Raw genomic sequence first — 20,044 nt, 5'->3', positions numbered from 1 at the left:
TATTTTGGTCTCTTCCATACCCAGTAATAGGTTAATGACTGCTCCTTAAAGCGTGGAGATTATATAACAAAGTCATTATAGAGGGAAGGCTGACTGAATGCCGTTATGGGCCAAAGAACAAAAACAAAGAAACTACTTTCCCTACCCCCACCCCATAAAATCTGTTTCAATCTCTCTAATAAGCTTCAGAAACAAATTGCACCTAGGTCCCACCAAGCTGAAAGTGAGCTCCAGAAAGGACAGGACTTTCATGATGAAAGCCCTATGTGTGAACATGACCTAACAACCTCTGAGCTGTGTGTTTTCACAGGATTTCCCCCTCTCCACACACATTTTTAAATACATTCAGAAGTGAAATTTTTGTAAGGAAATATCTATGCCAGGTGATCACTTGTTTTCCCTGAGAGTCCATGATGAGGTCAGGCTGATCCAGTGAGGTCAATGGAGTTGCACCAGGGATGAGTTTGGCGCCGCGTGTTCTGCTTTGGGTTTTATTATTATTTATTTAGAAACCAGGTTTTAAAAAACTGGCTGAAATGAGACAATGGCAATGTTTTTTTCTGCCAGGAGAAGAATGGAACCCTATGGGTCTAACCATCTTCTCACTCACATCTGTTCTAGAGGGGCGTGACTGTCTCCAGATTTACTGCAGGGTAAGAGAGATCAGAATCTGTCTCTATATTTTTAGAATCCCTTCCTGCTACTAATGTACTCTAAGGCACCACAGAAATTAATGGGCTTAATGTGCAGCAATGGATATTTAGATTAGCCATTAGGAAAAACTTTCTAACTTTGGGAGTAGTTAAATTCTGGGAAGAGGCTTCCAAAGGAGGTTGTGGAATCCCCAAAGTTGGAGGGTTTCAAGGCCCTGTCAAGGATGGTCCAGATGGCCCTGCCTCAGGACAGACAGCTGGACTTGACTCTTCAGGGTCCCTTCCAGCCCTACATTGCCATGATCCCTCCCCCATCCCCCCCCCCCTTAGAATCCCTGTTCCCTATATGTTAACACAGGCTCCTTCTTCACCCTGCAGGTGGAGACCTATAACTTATGAGTAAAATAATTTGGGAGACAAGGAAGGAAAGGATGCTAGGGCCTAGTGGAGAGCAATGATCAGGACTGCCACCATCCCTTGGTTTGAAAAGAGGGTGGAGGGGTTGAGAGACAACCCTCTCCAAAAAAAGAAAGAGGCTGTCACTCTCTGCGATGGAAAACGGCCAGCAGAGGGCGATAGTAAGACAGGGAAACGCCACACCGAGGCCTATGAGGGACTAGCTGCCGAGGCCAAGGGGAGATCAGGTGGAGCGGGTCAGGTGTTCGCGTCCCGCTCCCGGGCTCCTCCCACACCCTTTGTAACATTGGCCTGGGCTCCTCAGGTCAGTTGTGGGCGTGGTGCCGGTGTCCCTGGGATCCCCTAGCAGAGAGTCGTCCCCCCCAGCTCTGCCTCCACTGAGCCTTCCCCTCTCTGCCATGCCTCCAGCTCTGTGCCCCCCGGGCTCGCAAGCAAGCAGCTGCTGTGGGAAAGCCCCTGAAAAAGCAAATGCCTTTGACACCCTCATGCCCGCTGCGTGTGTGTTGGGGGGCTCGGCTCACTTATATCTGAGTCTCCCCCCCCCCCCACTACATCAGCCTAAATCAGGGGCTGGGGGTGTCCTTCGCTCCAGTGCCCGAGTCCCTCCCTGGCCGGCGCTGGGGACCGAGGGAGACGCGCAGGGGGGAGCGAACGCGATTAAAAATCGGGGCCAAACCCCCTTCCTTGCGCGGTGATCCAAAATTGTGCAGGGGGGCGGGGAGGTGTGTGTGTGTGTGTGGGGGGGGGAGATGATGACTGTGGGGGGGTTGTGTGTGTGTGTGAGGGGAGATTTGTGGGGGGGAGGAGATGAGATGACTGTGGGGGGGCGTTGTGTGTGTGTGGGGAGATGACTGTGGGGGGGATTCTGTGTGTATGGGGGGAGATGACTGTGGGGGGGATTGTGTGTGTGTGTGGGGGGGCGTTGTGTGTGTGAGGGGAGATTTGTGGGGGGGAGATGAGATGACTGTGGGGGGGCGTTGTGTGTGTGTGTGCGGGGAGATGACTGTGGGGGGGATTCTGTGCGTATGGGGGGAGATGACTGGGGGGGAGTTGTGTGTGTGTGTGTGGGGGGCGTTGTGTGTGTGAGGGGAGATTTGTGGGGGGGGAGATGAGATGACTGTGGGGGGGCGTTGTGTGTGTGTGGGGAGATGACTGTGGGGGGGATTCTGTGCGTATGGGGGGAGATGACTGGGGGGGAGTTGTGTGTGTATGGGGGGAGATGACTGTGTGTGTGTGTGGGGGGGGGGGAATAAAGAGAAGGCAGCCGTGCAGCGCGCCCTCCCTCCCCGAGCCATGAGCCTGGCGCTGGATCGCAGCCTCCTCCCCAAGTAGGTAAATGCCTTTGATGGGCTGGGATGGCGCGTCTGTGTGTGTGGGAACCCGGGGAGGGTGGGGGGGCGCGGGGAAGTAGTGAGAAGCCCCCCCAGCCTCCTTCCACACGCCTCCCTCCCTGCAACACCGCTCCGAAGCGCGGGGGTGGGGAGGGAGCGGGCCCGGGGGAGCCCGGTTTGCAGGGAAATACGTGCCCGGATCCTTTCTTTCTCCCCCCGCGGGGTGGGGGAAGGCTCGGGGGGGGGGGTCACTTGCTGCCGAGGAATCCTCCTGCTGCCTGGAAGGGCTTTGTGCACGTAGGGAGTTGCAGGTCTTTAGCCCCCCCCCCCCCCCCCCCCCCATTGCTGGGCTGCGTGGTGCGGCATACCGATTCCAGCTGCAGTCCCCCCAGAAGAGAAGCGGGGGCCGGGGAGGGGGGGGCGCGGTGCAGCGAGCATCCGGCCCGGTCACGTTCGCTGCTGCCGGAGAAGGGGACGCGGGCGGGCAGCGGCCGCTGATGGGGACCGGGGCGCGTCTGGCCCCGGCGGGCGGGATCTGGCCCTTGGAGCAATTGACCAGGGGGAGCAAAGCCCCGGCATGACGCTCCCCGCGGCTGCACCAGCTGGTCCCTCGGTCTGATTTCTCCTCTTCCCTGCCGCCACGGGCACAGCTTTGCACCAATTGGTCGGGGATTTTTTTGTTGGGGGGGGGGGGGGTAGGAAGGGAAGGAGGAAATGGAGGAGGAGGGGGGGGTGTTGTATTTTCATTTATTTATTTATTTTTAAACCCGAGCCTTCCAAATATTGACTGATCTGGCCACTTTCCTGGCGACCCACAGCCCCCTTCCCCCTCCCCTCTTTATTTTGTGGCGGTTGGATCCGCTTCCAGTTGCTGCATGCGGGGCTGTGTGCGGGTGGGGTGTGCAGGGGTGGGGAAGCGTAGCGCGCCTCCCTCCCTCCGCTGACGGGGGGAGGGCGGGAGTGGGGGGAGAAAGGGAATTTTTTTTTTTTTTTTTACCTGTCACATTTGTCCTAGAAAAAGACAGCGAGAGGGAGAGCGAGGCATTCCCGGCGCAAGGGGGACAGGAGGGGGGGGTGTTGGGGGTCAGGCGCCCCCCCCCACGCACCCCAGGATTGCAGCTTGGAGAGAGAAGGGGGCGTATGTGACCAAACCTGACCTCTGGGAATAACCCGGCCCCTGCTTTTTTATCTGGGTTTTTTTTTTTGAGGGGGGAGTGGGGGGAATAGACAAAACATTTGTCAATTTCCAGTTGCTGTCCATGAATGCAAACACCATGATTTTCATGATCCTGGGTGCCTCTATCGTTATGGTAAGAGATTTTGCTTATCACTTTATTTCCTTCCTCCCATCACATTAGCGTGTGTATCATTTATTTGGTGTGTGTGTGTCCGTCCCTCCCATTAAAAAAAAATTTAAAAAGCAGCATTTAATATTTTTATGACTGCTCCAATCTTTAGCAACCAAACTAGAGTCAATGTTTTATTCCATCATCTAGAGTTGACCAGATGCCTTGGTTATGGGCTCTTACAGGCAATAGCTTGCTTGATGGACATGAATGCGCTGTTGGACCGGTTTCACAATTACATCTTACCGCATTTAAGAGGAGAAGATCGAGTTTGCCACTGCAACTGTGGAAGGTAAGTCACCCGCATGATATTCCTTATCCTCCTCCCTCCCTCTACTCGTCTCATTAGAAAGGCACAGGCCAGGTTTAAGGAGCTCAGAGGGTGCAATCCAACCCGCACTGAGCATCCAGCAAGCAGCATGCAATGGATCACTGACTCCTAGGGTTTAGCATTTTGCATTCTGAATGTGCCTTGTGTGTATATCCACAGCAACCTTCTGCATGATCAGAATGAATTTTTTGGAGCAAGAGTTTGTTCTGAGCCTAGCATCCCCTTTTCCTTTTGTGTGTGTGTCAGCCCATGAAAAGTGAGTAACTTTTGCTTCAGCACTTGCCACAATTGTTCCATTGTCACTAGAGACCAGGGTACTTGTGTGTGTGTGTGTGTGCAATTTGGGGGGTGCTGTTTGTTCTGCTGCTGTTTCAAACAAATTGCCTCTGACTGCTTGCGAGACTCTCTGCTGAGGAGGGAATAATGCTCTCGAGGACAGGGTCACTTTGGGATCTTCGCTGCTGGTGTGTTTTAAATCTTTGACTTGCTTTGAATTCTTTGTGGCTTTTCTGTTTCTGAAGGTTATCTGGGTGCTTTTTGGGGCATAGTCAAGTTGTTGGTTGCAGCTGTTGTGTATTTGTTAACAAATCAAGAATGTAGGGTGGACTTTTCTTTAAGTAGCCTTTTTTCAATGTAAGATGATAACTGGCGAATAAATCCACTCTTTATGATTGTGTAACAATGAGGTTAATTCCCCCTCACCCCACTAAAGAAAGTAACATTTCTTAAATTGTACATAGCCACTGCATAGCTAGGCGTTGTGTAGCTTGCGAAAGGCTGCTCTGTAGACATGGAGATTGGTATGTCTAGATCTTTAGAAATGGATATCTGCTGTGGGACCATTTTAAATTATTTTTCCAAACTTCTGTCTGATCCTCTTTTGCACTGTGTTACGGGCTGGGATGGGGTAATGATTTTCTGCCCATGGGATCAAAAGAGTATGATCTGATGCCTGCCAAAGGCCACCTCAAGGAAGCCCTCCACCGGCCTACGTACTGATTTTAAGGTGTCCTTCACTCACCGCTTTGGGCTGCTGCTGTAATCCAGCTGCAAGCCATTCTCGGGGGACCACACACCTTCATTGTCCTTGGGGAAGACTTTAGCCCTTGAATGGGGTGGGGAGGGGGTTTAACCCAGGGAAACTCCTCTGGCCTTCCATCCTCTCCTTTCATGGCATTATTCTACCAAGGGGACCAGTGTTGCTCCCCTCTCGTGGTCTCTCTTCAGTTCTTGCCCTTTCTGAGCCATCCTCTCCAGGGCAGCCAGACACTGGAGGAGCCCAGAGCAGGGCTGAATGCACTCCACTCCCAGTCTGAAAATGCTTCTGTGCATGACGCCCCTGGCCACCCCTTGCCCAACGCGCAAGGCCTCGAGGGTTTCTCATGAGGCAGTGCATGGGCCTGGGGCTGCTGGATTTGAGGGCTATCTGAAAAGCGGATGGCTCAATGGCCTACTAATTGGGTTCACAACACCTCGATTCCATGGAAGCTCAGATGTGACCCCGGGTGGTTGATGCAGCCCATACGTGGAGTGCCATGTAGCTTTCCGCGCTGGGGCAGATGGTCGTTCAGGGTGACCTTAACATTCCCTTGGCAGTTGTCTTAAGAGGAGGAGTGTGCCCAGTCACTATGGCTAAAATATTTCCCAGCTCACCACAACTGGTGGGTGAAATGAAATATAGCTTGTGAAGTGCTTTGGGATCTTTTGGGATGAAAGAACAATGTAACATCTTCTTATTTCTGGCGTGTCCCTGCTGCCCAAATCTGATGGGTGTGCTCCTCTGCCCCGGAATTCTGCATGGCCCCAGCAGCACTATGTAATCAAACACACACATGCTCCAGTACCTCTCTTCCCAAACAGAGACACTGGTTAATTTCTTAGAAAGAACCTTTCTTAGAAAAGCATCTTCCCAGCCTCCTAGCACAGTCCTGGCCCTAGGAGAAAGGGGAGCAAAATTCTGGGAAATGTCACCAATTTCCTGTCCTATGAAGAATAATAGCTATTGTCAACACAAATCGCACCAGGCGCACACCAGTCCTGTTTGTTAGTGGGTTCTGGCTGTGTGTAATTGATGGGGGCCTTTGTATGTGCACTCTGGTTATCTATATGTAGGAGAGAATTCGAAAGGGCATCCCTGAGCTGTGGGAGCCAATGTGAACTAGGGGACAGAGTAATGGACTGGAATCCTTCACCTCCAAGCTCCGCTGTTGATTCACCATGTGGCTTTGGCAAATTGCTTGGCTGCTCAGTGCTTTGGTTTCCCCCTCTGTGAAATGGGGGCAGGGTGGACCTACCTTGTCAGATTCATCAGTTGATGAAGTGCTTTGAATGCATGTGGTCTGATCTGCAACTGGTGTCAATCGGAGAAAAGCCGTTGAAGCCAATGGAGCTGTGGTGATCTGCGCCAGCTGGGGATCTGGCCTGGGCTGTGCCATGTGAGTGATGCAAATGATTAATTAAAGGATTCTGCGTAAATGCTCTAGTATGAGCCAAATGGAATCCTTCTAAACTAAAAATCCTGTGGCTAGGGCTGTACTCCCAGGAACGTGAGTGACTGGCTAAGCAATGAAAAGGACAAGGGAGAAGGATGACATCTGAGTAAATTAGAGGCACATGCTAAGGGGAAAAAGTGCTGAGATAAATTTTGAGGTTTTTTTTTCTCACCGTCTCTCCAGCTTTGTCAATAGAGCTACAGTCTTGCCAGCTAATGAATCCAGGATTGTTTTTCCCTCTTCAATTTGGGGAGTCCAGTTGTATTATTTTCACTGGGATGGGGAGTGAGTGAGAGCACCTTCTCCACAGGACTGGCCTTGCATGCTCTCGGCTCCCAGTCTGCCTGGCCCCCTGGGCACATCCCAGAAACAGGAGGGGGCATCTTTCCCACAAGTAACAAGGATCTTCGCTGATCTTGTCTCAAATAGGAGAGAATCAGGAGCGTCCCCTCCTCCACGAGGAGGTGGTTTGACAACGATGAATAATTGTTGAGCCTATGTGCTATGTCCTATGTTCCCTCCCCCGGCGCCTCCAATCCCAGGAGAAAACAGGGCAGATGATTACACAATTATGGGCCTATCCCCGAAGTTTATCATCCTGAGAAACACGTCTCAGTACAGCGGGGTCCTGCCTGCGTGCAAAGATGATATTGTGAAATCAAGTGTTTCCAGCAGCCCCTGTCTAAGCCACGCATGGCTAGTGCTGTCCAGCATCACCTGATGATGGTTCCTCATCCCAGCTCTAGGAGCCACCTTCCCGAGCAGAAGCAGGAAGCTGGGGAGACCAGATGACTAGGGGGCTGGTGAGTGGAGATGGTTCCTTCCACCTCTAGCTTACTTAGCTCAGGTTGGGAGTGACCGGAAACTGTCACCATACAATGGCCTCCTTGTGGCCAGTTCGGTGCCTAGAGGGGAAGTAGCCTCACTTTGAACCCGCCACCCCCTCAGAAACTCTGTCAGTGCTGTCAGCCGTGCCCAACACTACAGTGACTGGTGGGGGGTCCTTAGAGGCCAAGGACTGAATGGGCCATGGAGACCAAGCTCCCCACTGCTGCCTAGGGGAGACCCTGCCAGGTCAGGACTGGGGGCCCTGGGTGATGCAGTGTGTGTGTGTGGGAAGCAGCGTGGTCAGCCCCATCCCTGTTCTGGGGCAAAGCCAAGGGCTGACGGGCTGCACCATTAATATGTGAGAGCACCCGGCCCCTTGGGGGGCTTGACAGAAGGCACAAAAAGATACTTGTTAGCCTTTTGCCAATCTGTATTCTCCGCTCAGACCTCACCTGTTGTGAGCTGAGGGGGGTGAAAGCGAGGCGAGCACGCAGTTAAAATGCTCCTTGGTCTGTCTGTTCTCTTTTCTTCAAGCCTCCCTAGGCAGGAAGTTGTGTGTGTTGGAAATGCAGCTGTGCTTTCTGCCGTTAGCCAGTCTGGACGCTCCATTCACAACTCCCTAGGCAGGAAGTTGCGTATGGCGGCATTTGCAGTCCTTAGTCTCTCTCCACCCTGTTCTCAAGCCCCCCACAGCAGTAAGCTATGAGCACAGACCCTGAATCCAGGCTTCCTGGTTGTTATCTGTCTCTGGTGTAGCAGTGGCAAGAAGCCCCATGAGCTGTTGCAGTGGGCACCCCCTGGCAGTGCAAGGCTCATTAATGTCAATCATGCAAAGGTACAGAACTGGGAAGCATGTTCTGCCTTGATTGCCCGGCTCTGCGCAGGGTGCCTCTTGTGGGGCGTTGGCTGTTGGTTGGAATCTGTGGGGTTTTGATAAGTCCTCTGTAAACTCCACCTCCATCCTCAACCCCACAACTCCATGAAAGGTGGGACTGCAGGGGCTCTGTGCTCCAGAACAGCATCCCTTGGGGGCTGGGGGAGGAGGAAGGTTTAGCTTTTATGTTAACATTTTGCATCGTGTTTTGGTCACCTCTTCCCTGCTCCCTGAATGTGCATGTACCTAGGCCCTTTTCATCCTTCCCTTCAAGACCCTTCCCCATCTTTGCTCATCCTGTCCTCCCTCGACCCCTCCTCATCCTCTTTTCCCCCTGCCCCCTTTGGGCTGGATCTGTTAAATCCTCTGCCCACAGAATTGCCCCGAGAGCTCGGTGCATGGCATTTGCAGCCCTCTCCTTCCTTCGCCCACCCACGGCTCTGCACCGCCTCTGCATGCTGCCCCGTACGGCGAAGGCAGCCACTCGCTTCCCGTGTGCAGAGCTGCCTCCTCCTCCCGCCCCTTCCCAAAAATCCTGCATCAGTGAACCCTTGCTATGCTGCTTCCCCCATGGCCAAGGTCTCTGCTCCTTCTTGGGCCTCAGCTGCTGGCCTGCGTAGCGTCCGCGTCGGAGTGAGCTCACGGACCCTGCCTTTCTTGCATGTTCTATTCGGCACCATGTTGTTTATGGTGCTGTACGAATAATAGTGGCCGTGATGGTTCCAGGGAATATCAGGCCTGGCCGGGCATGTCAGGGAATTGGAGCCAGGTTCGAGTGCGCGGCTCAGGGGTTACCCTCCATTTGCCTCTAACTTCCTACCAAGGTCAGGGTTCGAATGGTTGGTTTTTTTAAGGGGTCGTTAAGCAGTGCCATGCAACCACCACTAGAGGATGCCCAAGAGCAGCTCATGCTGCACGTTGTCCCTGGGACTAGTAGCCCCCCCCAAGCTGCGTGTCAGCAGGATGGCAGGGGTGGCAGGCAGAAGGATGCTGAAGGAAAGCCCGTTAGCTGGTCCTATTGCCAGGGATGCAATAGCAGCTTCCTGACAGTGGGGTTATCACCTCGTATTTGCTGGGGCTCGCAGCCCGTCTGGGGTGTGTGTGTCTGAAGTGGGGGGCTGAGCCATCCTGCATGCTTACAATAACCTTGCTTGCAAACTGTTGCGGGGACGGGGGTGGAATCTCAGGTACAATCTCCGGGGCCTGTCTACACTGATGGGCTGTGACCACGCTGGAAAGGATGGTGAGGGTCATTCTTCCAGCAGGATAGCGCTGGGGACCAGGCTCAAGTGGAGGGGTGGCAAATGCAGTTCGACCCCATTGTGCAGCGGAGGGAGGGAGCCATTCGGCTTGGGTGTTCAGAAGGGGTCGGGAGTGGGGGTGCAGAGGGGGAATAGATTTATAGCTTATATGGCCAGAAGGGACCATTGTGATCATCTGGTCTGCCTTCCTCCAGAGCACGTAGCATAGGGCTTCCCTGAATTCATTCCTCTTTGAATTTTGAATTCATTGCCCCTTGATTTTAGAAAGTGCTGGGATGGAGAATCTCCTACAGTTCTCGGGACCTTGTCTGAGTGGTTAATCCCCCACTAACTAAGCACTTGCACGTTCTTTCCTGTCTGAATTTGTCCTTCTTCAACTTCCAGCCATTGGATCTTGTTAGACCTGTGTCTACTAAGTTGAAGAGCTCTCTGTTATCCGATAGCCGGTCCCTGCGTGGCTGCTTACAGACCGTACTCAAGTCACTCCTTAACCTTCTCTTTGATCATCTAACTGAGCTCCTGGAGCCTGTCACTATCAGGCAGGTTTTCTAATCCTTTAATCATTCTCATGGCTCTTCCCTGAACCCGCTCCAATGAACAACCTCCCTCTCGGATTGTGGGTGCCAGAACTGGACGCTACATTCCGGCCATGGTCGCACCAGTGCCAGATACAGTGGGGAAATTAAAAAATCACTCCCGGATGGTTCCCTTGTTCCTGCAGCGTTGCATCGGAGCAATGCACTTCATGGTGGGGAGCTGGCAGGATCCTTGGGTAACCAGCACAAACCCAGCTGGCTGCCAAGCGGGGCCATCACTCTGGGCACAGAATTCCGAGTGGGACGGGCTGTGTGTTGGAAGCAGTGGGGTCGAACCTGGGACCTCAGGATCTAAAGGCAAGACCCTGTGTGGCCTGAGTGAAAAGAGCCGGCTCTATGGACCAAGGGTGTTGTGGGTTGGTCAGTCTCTGTCGCCCTGCCACTACTAGAGGGGAACAGAGGGCCACCCCCCTTTAACCTCTGCACCTAGGGGCTTTGCCTGGCTGCACTGGGGTTTGCCCTGGGAGAGCCTTGACTGGCTGTAGCAATCCCCACAGCAGACACTGGGGAAAGAGCCCACTGGCTGTAAGTGCTGAGCTGGGCTGGTTGTCAGGTATGCACATGGTCTCTGCTGGGGGCACAGCAAGCGGATGGGGGAGCGGAAGTGGCGGGGATTTGGCTTTGCTTCGTTTTGCACCCCTGGCAGGGTTATACTCCGTGTGTATCTTTGTCCCCCTCTAGTAGCTGATCCAGGTAAGATGCTTTTTCCCCACTATGCCCTGCTAAAGGAGTGAGTCCTGTAGCCCAAGCAGTAAAGGCTTGTGCTTTTAGCACCACAGGTCGCCGGTTCGAGCCCCGCTCTTGTACATGGCAGGCCTTGGAAAATATAGGGGTGGCTTTATTTCAAAATAGAATGAAAATGTCTTTAATTGGGCTGCGAAAAATAAGAAGTGTTGAGACATCCCCCTGTCTCTTTAATATAAATCTCCAGGCCAGCCTAGCCTGAGCCCAGCTCTGAGCTTGTGCTTGGGTGGAGTATCTCAGTGCTGCTATTGGCCCCAAAGGAGCTGGGGAACCCGTAGGATGTGGGTCGGGACAGCAATGGGAAATATGCACGAGCCTGCCAGGCCCCCGAAGCAGAGCAGCCACTGTGCACACGGATCGCTCACCCCACAGGAGCAGCTAGACAGAGAGATGGAGCAGGGTGTTACTGTCAGGCCTGATTAATAATAATCGATAAGGCTGCAGGTTGCTATGAGAATTGCTGCCCTGGATGAAGTGGTGGGCACCCAGGGGTTAATGGCATGTGCCCGCTGTGCACTGGGTGGGTCAGGACAGAGGCGCATTGGCAGAGCGGTGGGGGTGGGGGGCTGGAGGACTAGGAGCAGGGGGTGGGGGTGGGTCAGGACCAAGGTGCACTGGCAGAGTGGTGAGGGGGTGCAGGACTAGGGGTGGGGGTGGGTCAGGACCAAGGTGCACTGGCAGAGTGGTGAGGGGGTGCAGGACTAGGGGTGGGGGTGGGTCAGGACCGAGGTGCACCGGCAGAGCGGTGTGAGGTTCCCATACTGGACCAGCAGTGCCCCGACCAGTTGGGGCTGTGGGGGAGGGGGCTGTTTGCACGGTGCCCGTTTGCCCGGCCTGCCTGCACAAAGCCTGGCTCCGGCCCACGTTTGCTGTGCGCAGGTGGCAACAAAGCCTGGGAAGCGCAGCTGAGTGGGGAAGGGCTGGGCCCAGCCTCAGCCATCGCTCAGTCTGTTCGTACCTAGCCCTGCGGTGAATGGAGACATGGCAGCTGGAATAGCACGTTCTCCTGATAATGCCTAGTACAACTCAGTCGGGTGGAAGAAGCCAGATCCCCAGGGGAGGGTGGAGCCAGGTCCCCAGCTGCTGTCTCTGGATTGAAGCTTCGAGTCGGACTCTAAGTCTGGGATGATGGAAAGAGCCCTGGAAAGGGGATCCTGGGAGGGGGAGAAGGGAAGGGCTCTGTATCCCTGGCCCAGGGAAGCCCAGGCCGGAGGAAGAGCTCAGCCTCCTGCACTAGTTAACGTAGTTGTGTCTCCATAGCCCTTGTGTGTGGAGATGGAGCTGAGGGAGAGCCCTGGCTTCCAGCTCCCTGGACGCTGGGGAGGAGTTTCCAGAATCGGAACCTGGGTCCGCATTTCCCAGCTGGGGCCACGGTTCTTTAATGGGTTAAACCTCCCCCCAGCGCTGAACGCGCCCAGACGCCAGGGGTTTGAAATCTGGGATCTAACGTGGCTTGGACCTGTCTCTAGCCGGGTTGTGATGTTCAGGGGGCCTTTAATCCCCATGGCCCCATCCTGGTTGGGAGATACTGGCCCAGGGAGACCTTTCAGGTGGGGGGCCTGGAGCTTTGGATGACAATCAAGTAGCGAGAAGTGTAAGTCACCAGCACAGACATGGCAGCTGGACTCCAACCCGGATACACAGACAGTCTCTCTTAAGGGACTTGAATCCTGAGGCGTGGGCAGACCGAGGGCAGCCGTGCTGGGGAAATTCCTGGTATCCTAGACTGACACAGGGCAGCTTTCCCAGGAAGGGGGTAACTAGGCAGTGTCTGCGTTACGTTCAGTGCGCAGGCAGCAGGCAGGAGCGAGGTGACTGTTCTCTTCTTACCCTGGCAGCCAGTGGGTGGCTTGGCACCAGCCAAAGCTGCAATGGGATGCAACAGCATTCTGCTGATGTCTAGTGCCTGAAGGGTTAATCTGAGGCTAGCAGGAGTGGGAGAAGGGGCTGGTGTAAAGAGAATAGAGCCCTTCAGTGGGGAACCCGGCTCCAGGACACCCTCGCGCTGCACTTCCTGCTGTGGGGAGGGGAGCTGGGAGCTGCTGGATAGCCCTGGCCTGTGAGTGTGCGGCTCAGCTGGGCACCGCAGTGTGTGGGTTGGAGGGGCCGGGGGTCCCTTGCTGGGCTGGCTGCGGGGCCGTTGCTGTGCTCGGTGACGTGACTAGCTATGTGGAGAGCTGGCTTTGGACTGCCAGGGGCGGCGTGGTGTGGTGAGATGTCTGGGGACTCGGCGACATCCGGTATGTTTGGTACCGGTTGGGGGTGGGCGCTGGGACCGATCGGGGCTGCGAAGGAGAAGGGTTTGCGTCGCAGGCGGGAGATTTAGGTCAGTGTTTGTCATTGTGGGGACACGGGGGGTCAAGCTCCAGGTCCCTCTGTCAAGGTGGGTCTGTGTGGGTCACTCCCTGAAGGCAGGCTGAGTGCAGTGGCCCTGGAATGGGGTATTATATGCGGCCTGCCTTGTTAGAGGCTTTGGGGTCTGATAGTCCGGGCAGGGGAGACTGGGGGGTCAGGACTCCTGGGTTCAGTCTGCGATGCGGACTCTCTGTGGTTCGTTTTCCCCCTCTGGGTTGGGGATGAGCCTGGCCTGCTTCCCAGGGCTCAGACTCGGGGCAGAGTGCTGGGATGGCAACCCCGGGTGAGAGGCACAAGGCAGGTGGCACCCGCGACACTGTCCCTCAGCACCGCCAGCTCCAGCTACCCCGCTAGCCCTCAGCCGGGCGATGCAGCACTGGTTGCCAGCCCGGGCCAGGCAGCAAACGAGCCAGTGTCTCAGGAGCAGGACCATCTCGTGGTGCCTGCGAGACAGGGCAGCGTATTGGTCATTGCCCGTCTATAGTGCCTGAGGCGGGGAAGGTCTCAAGGCCCGTTATGGACCAAAGGGCCAGTTTCTGCCTCCACATCCGGCAAGGGCGATTGCGCAGCATGCGGCCCCCGCGGGCCCCTCCTCGAAAGCTTGGCAGCTCCGAAGGCTGAGAGGAAGGGCAGCTTTGTGACTAATGCACTGTGCTGGGACTCAGGAGATCAGCTCCTAGCCCGGCTACCTCCTCCCCGAGTGCCCTTGGGGGAGGCACATCCTCTCTCTCTGTGCCTCCGTTGCCCACCTGCAAACGGGGGTGACAGCACTGCCTTGCTCCCTCGGGCCCCTCTCGGCCGTGAGCGCCGCGTCTTGAGCTACAGGGCTCTGGCTTTCCCCGCGCTGCTGAGCCTCCGTCCCCTGGGGCCTTGTGGAGCCGTTTACCCCGGGCCAAGTGGATGGGAAATGCTGCTGTTCTGACTGGGCATGGCACCGCTGTGAATCGCTGCCCAGGGGGGCGAGGCAGAGGCGTGCCGGGCCTGCTAGTTGCACACAGGGGGTGGGGGTGGCGGGAATCTGAGTGACTGGCCCAAAGTCGCACAGTAAGGCATAGCGGAGACTGGTAGTGGGGACTCCTGTCCCGGTCCCCCAGCTGACCGTGCTTCCTCGGCAGGGCCCGGGGGCAGTTGTTTTTCAGCAGTTTGGCCGGCCCTGGAGGCTAACGGTGCAGATCTCCAGGGTGAGCCCTCCTGTGCCGTGATGCTGCAGGGGGGTTTTGTTGCTTTTGCGGGCGTGTTTTCATGCCACAGGATTGAAAGCTGCCAACCAAAGCCCCAGAAGCTTCCTTCCGTCCTGCTGCAGCGCTGGAGTCGCACGGGCCAGGTTTGGGCATGGGGACGGCCCGTCACCGCCCTATCGCAGCCACTGCAGCCCAGAGGCGTGACGTCATTGCCACGCAGGCCTCCAAAAGGATGGGGGAGCGGAGCTGAGCCGAGGCGTCAGACTGCGCTGACGTCCCTGCTGGGGAGGAGAATGAAAAGACACGGACTGTTTCACGGCCTTTAAATGAACAGATCAATATGGTTTTGCCGAAGTTCTCCCCTAGCTGCATGCAGCCAACCAAGCCAGCAGGTACGGGATTGAGAGGGAGGCCCAAGTAGACAAGGTCACCGGAAGGAACCTTTGAGCTTGTCTGCGCACCGACTCCTCGTGCAGCTTTGAGGAGAAATCACCAGCTGCTTTGGTGAAGCTCTCCTGGTTCAGGGTGTCACTCAAGCATCACTGTGCCCGTGTGTATCCGACACCGTCTTTCGGGGGGAATCCCAGCGTGCTTCGAAAATCAGTGACGACACGGGAGGATTGAGACAGGTTCAACTGCAAAGGTGTGGGGCTGGTTTTTAGGGTTGAATTTTTTTTTTTTTTTATTTTTGCCAATTTGGGTGCCTAAATGAGAGCCAAGAGTGTTGGAAAACCTACCTTGTAAACCATTTCAGAATCACCGCCGCTGGCAATAATCTGACCTTTCGTTTCGATAGTACGCTCCATCCCTGCAGCAGTCTACAGCTCGACATGGAGGGGTTGTTCACCTACCACTGGAATGCAGCCACCTCGGGGGTGGGGGGTGGCAGCACTTTAACAGTTCACAGCAATCTACAAGAGTTGCTTCGGAAAGGTAACGGAGAAGCATCCTGCATCCAGTGGAAAGTGCAGGATGGATGGAGGCTGGCTGTAATTAGCTAAACTGGAATTTGTCCTGGATCTGTTGTGAAAACTGCTAATGGATCTTTAATGACCAGGAACTGGACCTTGATTTATTTTCCAAAGCTTTTTCAGTTCACCTTTTAAGAGATCTGGACAGGACCTCATGGTGTCTTTTTAAAGACCTGTTTGCTTTGCCAGGGTGGGGTCTTTTAAAGCATGGGGGAAAAAAAGTGATGTTTAGTTTGTGGCCCAGAAAGTTTGGATATCGGCTCATCTGGAACAAATGACCCGTCTCCTAGACAGCACCTTATTGAAGAGACACGGCCCCGTAGCCAGGGGAAAGCAGGAGACATGGAGGCCTGTCTGACCTGGAGAGAGGTCACGAGAGCCACCTGTGAGCCAGCCTTTCTAATGAGTAGATGGGGCCATCCCCTGGGCAAGTGAGCCACTCAACGGCCTCTGCTCGCCTTTCCTCGTCCCAGGTGTAAATTGGGAGGGGCGTGGGGCTCCCAGGCTGTGTGTGCTCCATGTGAATGGGGCGCTCTGCGCCCGGGGATGTTCCCTGCGCGGTGGGAATCACTTGCCAGGGGCCTGTGCTCTCTCACACATGCGCAGATGCTGGTGTTGGGAGGTGCTCTTGCCAAGGGAGGCATCTCGCAGCAGAAGGTTGGGAGGGGGGGCCTGACTCCCTTATGTCTTCAGCCTGCCTACCCCCTGCTGTTGGTTCTTCTCCTGCTACGATCCCGCCCCTCAGCCTGTACCGTACACCCTCCAGCACTGCCATTTCCCCCCCGCTCTGAGTTTGGCCCCACCTGTGATTCACTCACCAAGCACCATTCTCTTGTTTGCCATGTCCAATGCCAGCTCCTTGCCCTGGTCCTTAAAGCTCCTGCCCTGCACCCACTGCATGGAGAGTTTCCTTTTTAATGGCTGCGGGGCTGTACTAGCCACTGGGCCAGCAGCTAACTGACACCAGTCCCGGCTTTTTTGCTGCGGCCATGTCAGTGATGCCTGTAAGTGGCATGTGGAGAGACCGACATAGCCACTGCCACTGTACGGGATGTGGGGAAGGCGAGGCGCCTGCTTCGCAGCCCAAAAGCTTTGCCTTTGCGAGTGCTGAGAGAGTCCTTGGGCTGCCCTGCTCCGAAAGCACAGCCTCTGCTGAGCAAGCCCCCTTTCCTGGCTGCCCCTCGCCGAGCGGTGCCGAGCTGCTCCAGGGCACAGGGCACCCCCAGTGAGCCTGGAGTGGGCCTGGCCATATCCAACCCCTCTCAAGTCCCAGGTGAGTCTGGTCTGTGAAACTTTGGGGCAGCCCACAAGGGGGCTGGGTGCCTGCAGCGTCTAAGAACTGGGTGACTTCAGATGCCACTCTTGGGAAAACTAGGCCATGCTGCAGGTCGGTGGCCGAACATAGGAGTCCTGGCTCCCAAGCCCCTTCTCTAGACTGTAGAGGATGCTGCCCCATTCCTCGGGGGGCCGTGCTGACTGGCTCCAAATACTAGTTCAATCCCCTTGTGCCGGAAAGGCCCCAGAATGTGACGTTACACTCCATATGTTTTTCATGGAAATATGCTAATGAGTGTGAATATAGCGTAACTGGAATACGCGTTATGCAAAAGGTCTCTTGTAAGGTATCATTACAATGCTTATAATCTACTGAGTTTGGTCATCCTATTGTACGAATGTATCATTCTTGTATCTAAAACTAGGAATATGTAGCATAACTCTGAGGTCCTATTGTAATTATGGAAAGTGTGGGCCATTGATGGTGGCTTGGAATCTTGATGGCTCCCATTGACTAGGACAATTGGTTGTGAATGGCTCTGTTTACTTGCATACCTTCCTGGGTACATGCGGGCCAGCCTTGGAAGAATGGAGACTAGGGGTCTCACAGGCCATGTGACCATGTCATATGATACTGGAATCCATCTTAAACCTGGTGCTTTTCCATTTAGAAGGAGGGGTGGGAACCCAGAGAGAGACAAAGGATTCCCGCCTTGTGCCAAAGCTATAAAAGGGGGTGGAACAGAACAAAGGGCGGCCAGTCATGAGAAATCCCTGAGTTACCACCTCAGCTGGAACTAACAAGGACTATACCAGGGGAAAGGATTGGGCCCAGACTAGGAAGGAGTCTAGTCTGTGAAAGAAGCTTATTGGAACATTTGAGGATGAGATTTTACATGTAAAGAGGTTCTTAATGTGTTAGGCTTAGACTTGCGTGTTTTATTTTGCTTGGTCACTTACTTTGTTCTGTCTGTTATTACTTGGAACCACTTAAATCCTACTTTTTATACTTAATAAAATCACTTTTGTTTATTAATGAACCCAGAGTAAGTGATTAATACCTGGGAGAGCAAACAGCTGTGCATATCTCTCTCTCAGTGTTATAGATGGCGGACAATTTATGAGTTTACTCTGTATAAACTTTATTCAGAGTGAAACAGATTTATTTGGGGTTTGGATCCCATTGGGAGCTGGGTGTCTGGGTGCTGGAGACAGGAGTACTTACTGAGCAGTTTTTAGTTAAAGCCTGTAGCTTTGGGGGTGTGGTTCAGACCCTGAGTCTGGGTTGCAGCAGGCTAGCCTGTCTGGCTCAAGAAGGCAGGGTTCTGGAGTCCCAAGCTGGCAGGGAAAATGGGCTCAGAGGTAATCTCAGCACATCAGATGACAGTCCCAAGGCAGTCTCTGTGAGCGAACCCATCACACAGAGGGAGTGTTAATCTGTCCCCAGGGGTGTTGGAGGGATGACCACTGGCTGCAGGTTTGCAGCACCAGCAGGTGGGAGCCAGACATGCGTCAAGAGCAGGGATTTGCCAAACTGAACCTCTCCCCAGAGCTCCGATGGGCTGTGTTATGCTGGGCGCCACCAAAGCTGTTCCTATTTGTGCTGGGGGCCTGATCAGCAGGGGCAGGAGAAGCTGTTATGCCCTCCACCCCCTGCGAGTGCAGAGGTGACTCTCCAGACTTACTTCGCATCTAGCACACGGTACCAGCCTGTGGTCACTGGGCCAGCTTCAGATCTGCAGGGGACGTTCTCCAGCCCCCACCCCCTTGAGCCGTCTCGTCCCGTTCCTTTATAAAGCTCCCGTTTCGTTCAGCAGGGCCCCTGGACCTTTATTCTATTAATAGCTCTCTGTGCTTACGTATCAATGTCTCGTGAATGATGCCGCCAGAGTCCCCGACAACTGAGGCTGGAATGGAAACTTCATCAGGTTCCCCACCCCCTACCAGGGTTCCAGCCAATTTGCAATAAAACCCCCAACCTGTGAATTAGCAGCGAGACTTGGCCCTTTGTGCCGGACAAAGGGAACATGATGGTATCTCTAGAACTGTTCCTGGCAAGGGTGCGTGCTGTGCAGCCCCACAACCCAGTGCGCGGCAGTAATCAATGTTATCTCCACGGCACACTGTTCCTCTGATAAACCTCCGGTGTTTTAAAAAACCTGTCTGAGTGTTAGCAATCACAATTCAAAGGCCAAGCGCTGGGGATTCAAGGTGTCCTGAATCGGCACTGCAGCTTGACTTTCTGGGTGCGCTGGTGCTGGATGGCTTGTCTTTCAGATGAGACGTACAACTGACGGCCCGGGCACCTAGGATTTCTGGCACTTTAGAAGCTAGGTATTAATCCTGCTAAACTTCAAATCCAGGGTGCAATTTTGCCTCCTTCAATCCCCGCCCCTTATACTTTTCATTGGATCAACGCTTAGCATAGAGGATTCCTGATTCTGATTAGGACCCCCTAGGTGCTATTATATTACAAATAATAATTGTTGTGTGGTTTTGCTGAGTGCTGTTAAGCAATTGCTGCGTTCCACCCCAGAGGTGGCTGCATTTCAGTGGTGCATGAAGTGATTTCAGGTGGGCGGGGTGTGTGTGTAATCTGTAAGGCATTTAGGATCCTGCGGATGACTCTCCCAAGAGAAACATAACTGCTAGTGTTGTTGTAATCTATGGTTTAGATGCCTTTGAGGATTCCCTATCAACGGGTACAGTGGAGGCTCCTCTGAGTTTGCACTCTCAGAACTTGGTGAAATCTCATTTTTGGCTGAAACAGAAGAAGAAGAACTGAAAATGCAAATAGAGAGGAAAGTGCTCAGTACTGCCTCCTGCAGGTAGAGTTCCTTCCAATGGCTGCACAAGAGAATTCTTGCTGGTCAAGTGGTGTTGAGGTTTGGAGTGAGTCTCAGTGAGTGCAGGGTGCACTGGGCATCTCGCCTCTCCCATACCAGAGGGGACGTGAAAGAGGCAGCTGCTTGCCTTCCCTCTGAGTAACCGTGCTGGGGAGAATGCAGGCTCTGACCTAGGCTAGGTGGCTCTCAGGTGGCAAAGGAAATGCCTACTTTGGAGCAGCTTGTGGGAGGCTGTCAGCTGTTCTCACCTGCAAATTTATTTCTAAGCTAAGTACAGGTGTACTTGCCCCAGCTGCATGTGAACACGTGTGTGTCCCTTGAAGCCCTGAATGCCTGTTTCCACCAGAAACAAAATCCCAAGTCCAGGCTCTGGTGGCTATTGACAATCTGGTGGCTCTTTCCTTGAGTAGGCTGTCTCTGTGATGTCTTGGGGGCAGAGGAAGGCAGGCTCCACCCCAGAGGTAGCTGCATTTTCAATGGGGCCCTGTGTACCAAGGGGAATCCTGCTTCCGTTGAAGTCTAAAGACACAAGTTCCTATAGA

At 54.3% G+C, this 20,044-nt stretch overlaps 1 protein-coding gene across 7 annotated transcripts in view; it reads left to right on the top strand.

Annotated features, from left to right (window-relative positions):
* The first annotated feature begins 2,301 nt into the window (after positions 1 to 2,301).
* TMEM240 (transmembrane protein 240) overlaps positions 2,302 to 20,044 on the top strand; it is a 35,177-nt gene continuing 17,434 nt past the window's right edge. The window contains exons 1-3 of one of the 7 annotated variants that reach the window (XM_048825197.2): positions 2,309 to 2,398; positions 3,417 to 3,711; positions 3,933 to 4,039. In XM_048825197.2, coding sequence (XP_048681154.1) covers positions 3,661 to 3,711; positions 3,933 to 4,039 — 158 coding nt within the window. In that variant the 5' untranslated portion in view covers positions 2,309 to 2,398; positions 3,417 to 3,660. Of the gene's footprint in view, positions 2,403 to 3,373; positions 3,712 to 3,897; positions 4,040 to 20,044 lie in introns of those variants that run through there. The other 6 variants (XM_048825198.2, XM_075120987.1, XM_075120986.1 and 3 more) reach the window with 6 other exon arrangements.

The sequence above is a fragment of the Caretta caretta genome, chromosome 18, assembly GCF_965140235.1.
Source record: "Caretta caretta isolate rCarCar2 chromosome 18, rCarCar1.hap1, whole genome shotgun sequence".
Classification (NCBI taxonomy): domain Eukaryota; kingdom Metazoa; phylum Chordata; order Testudines; family Cheloniidae; genus Caretta; species Caretta caretta.
Note: the sequence above shows the minus strand (reverse complement) of the source record. Positions and strands in the feature narration are given on the sequence as shown.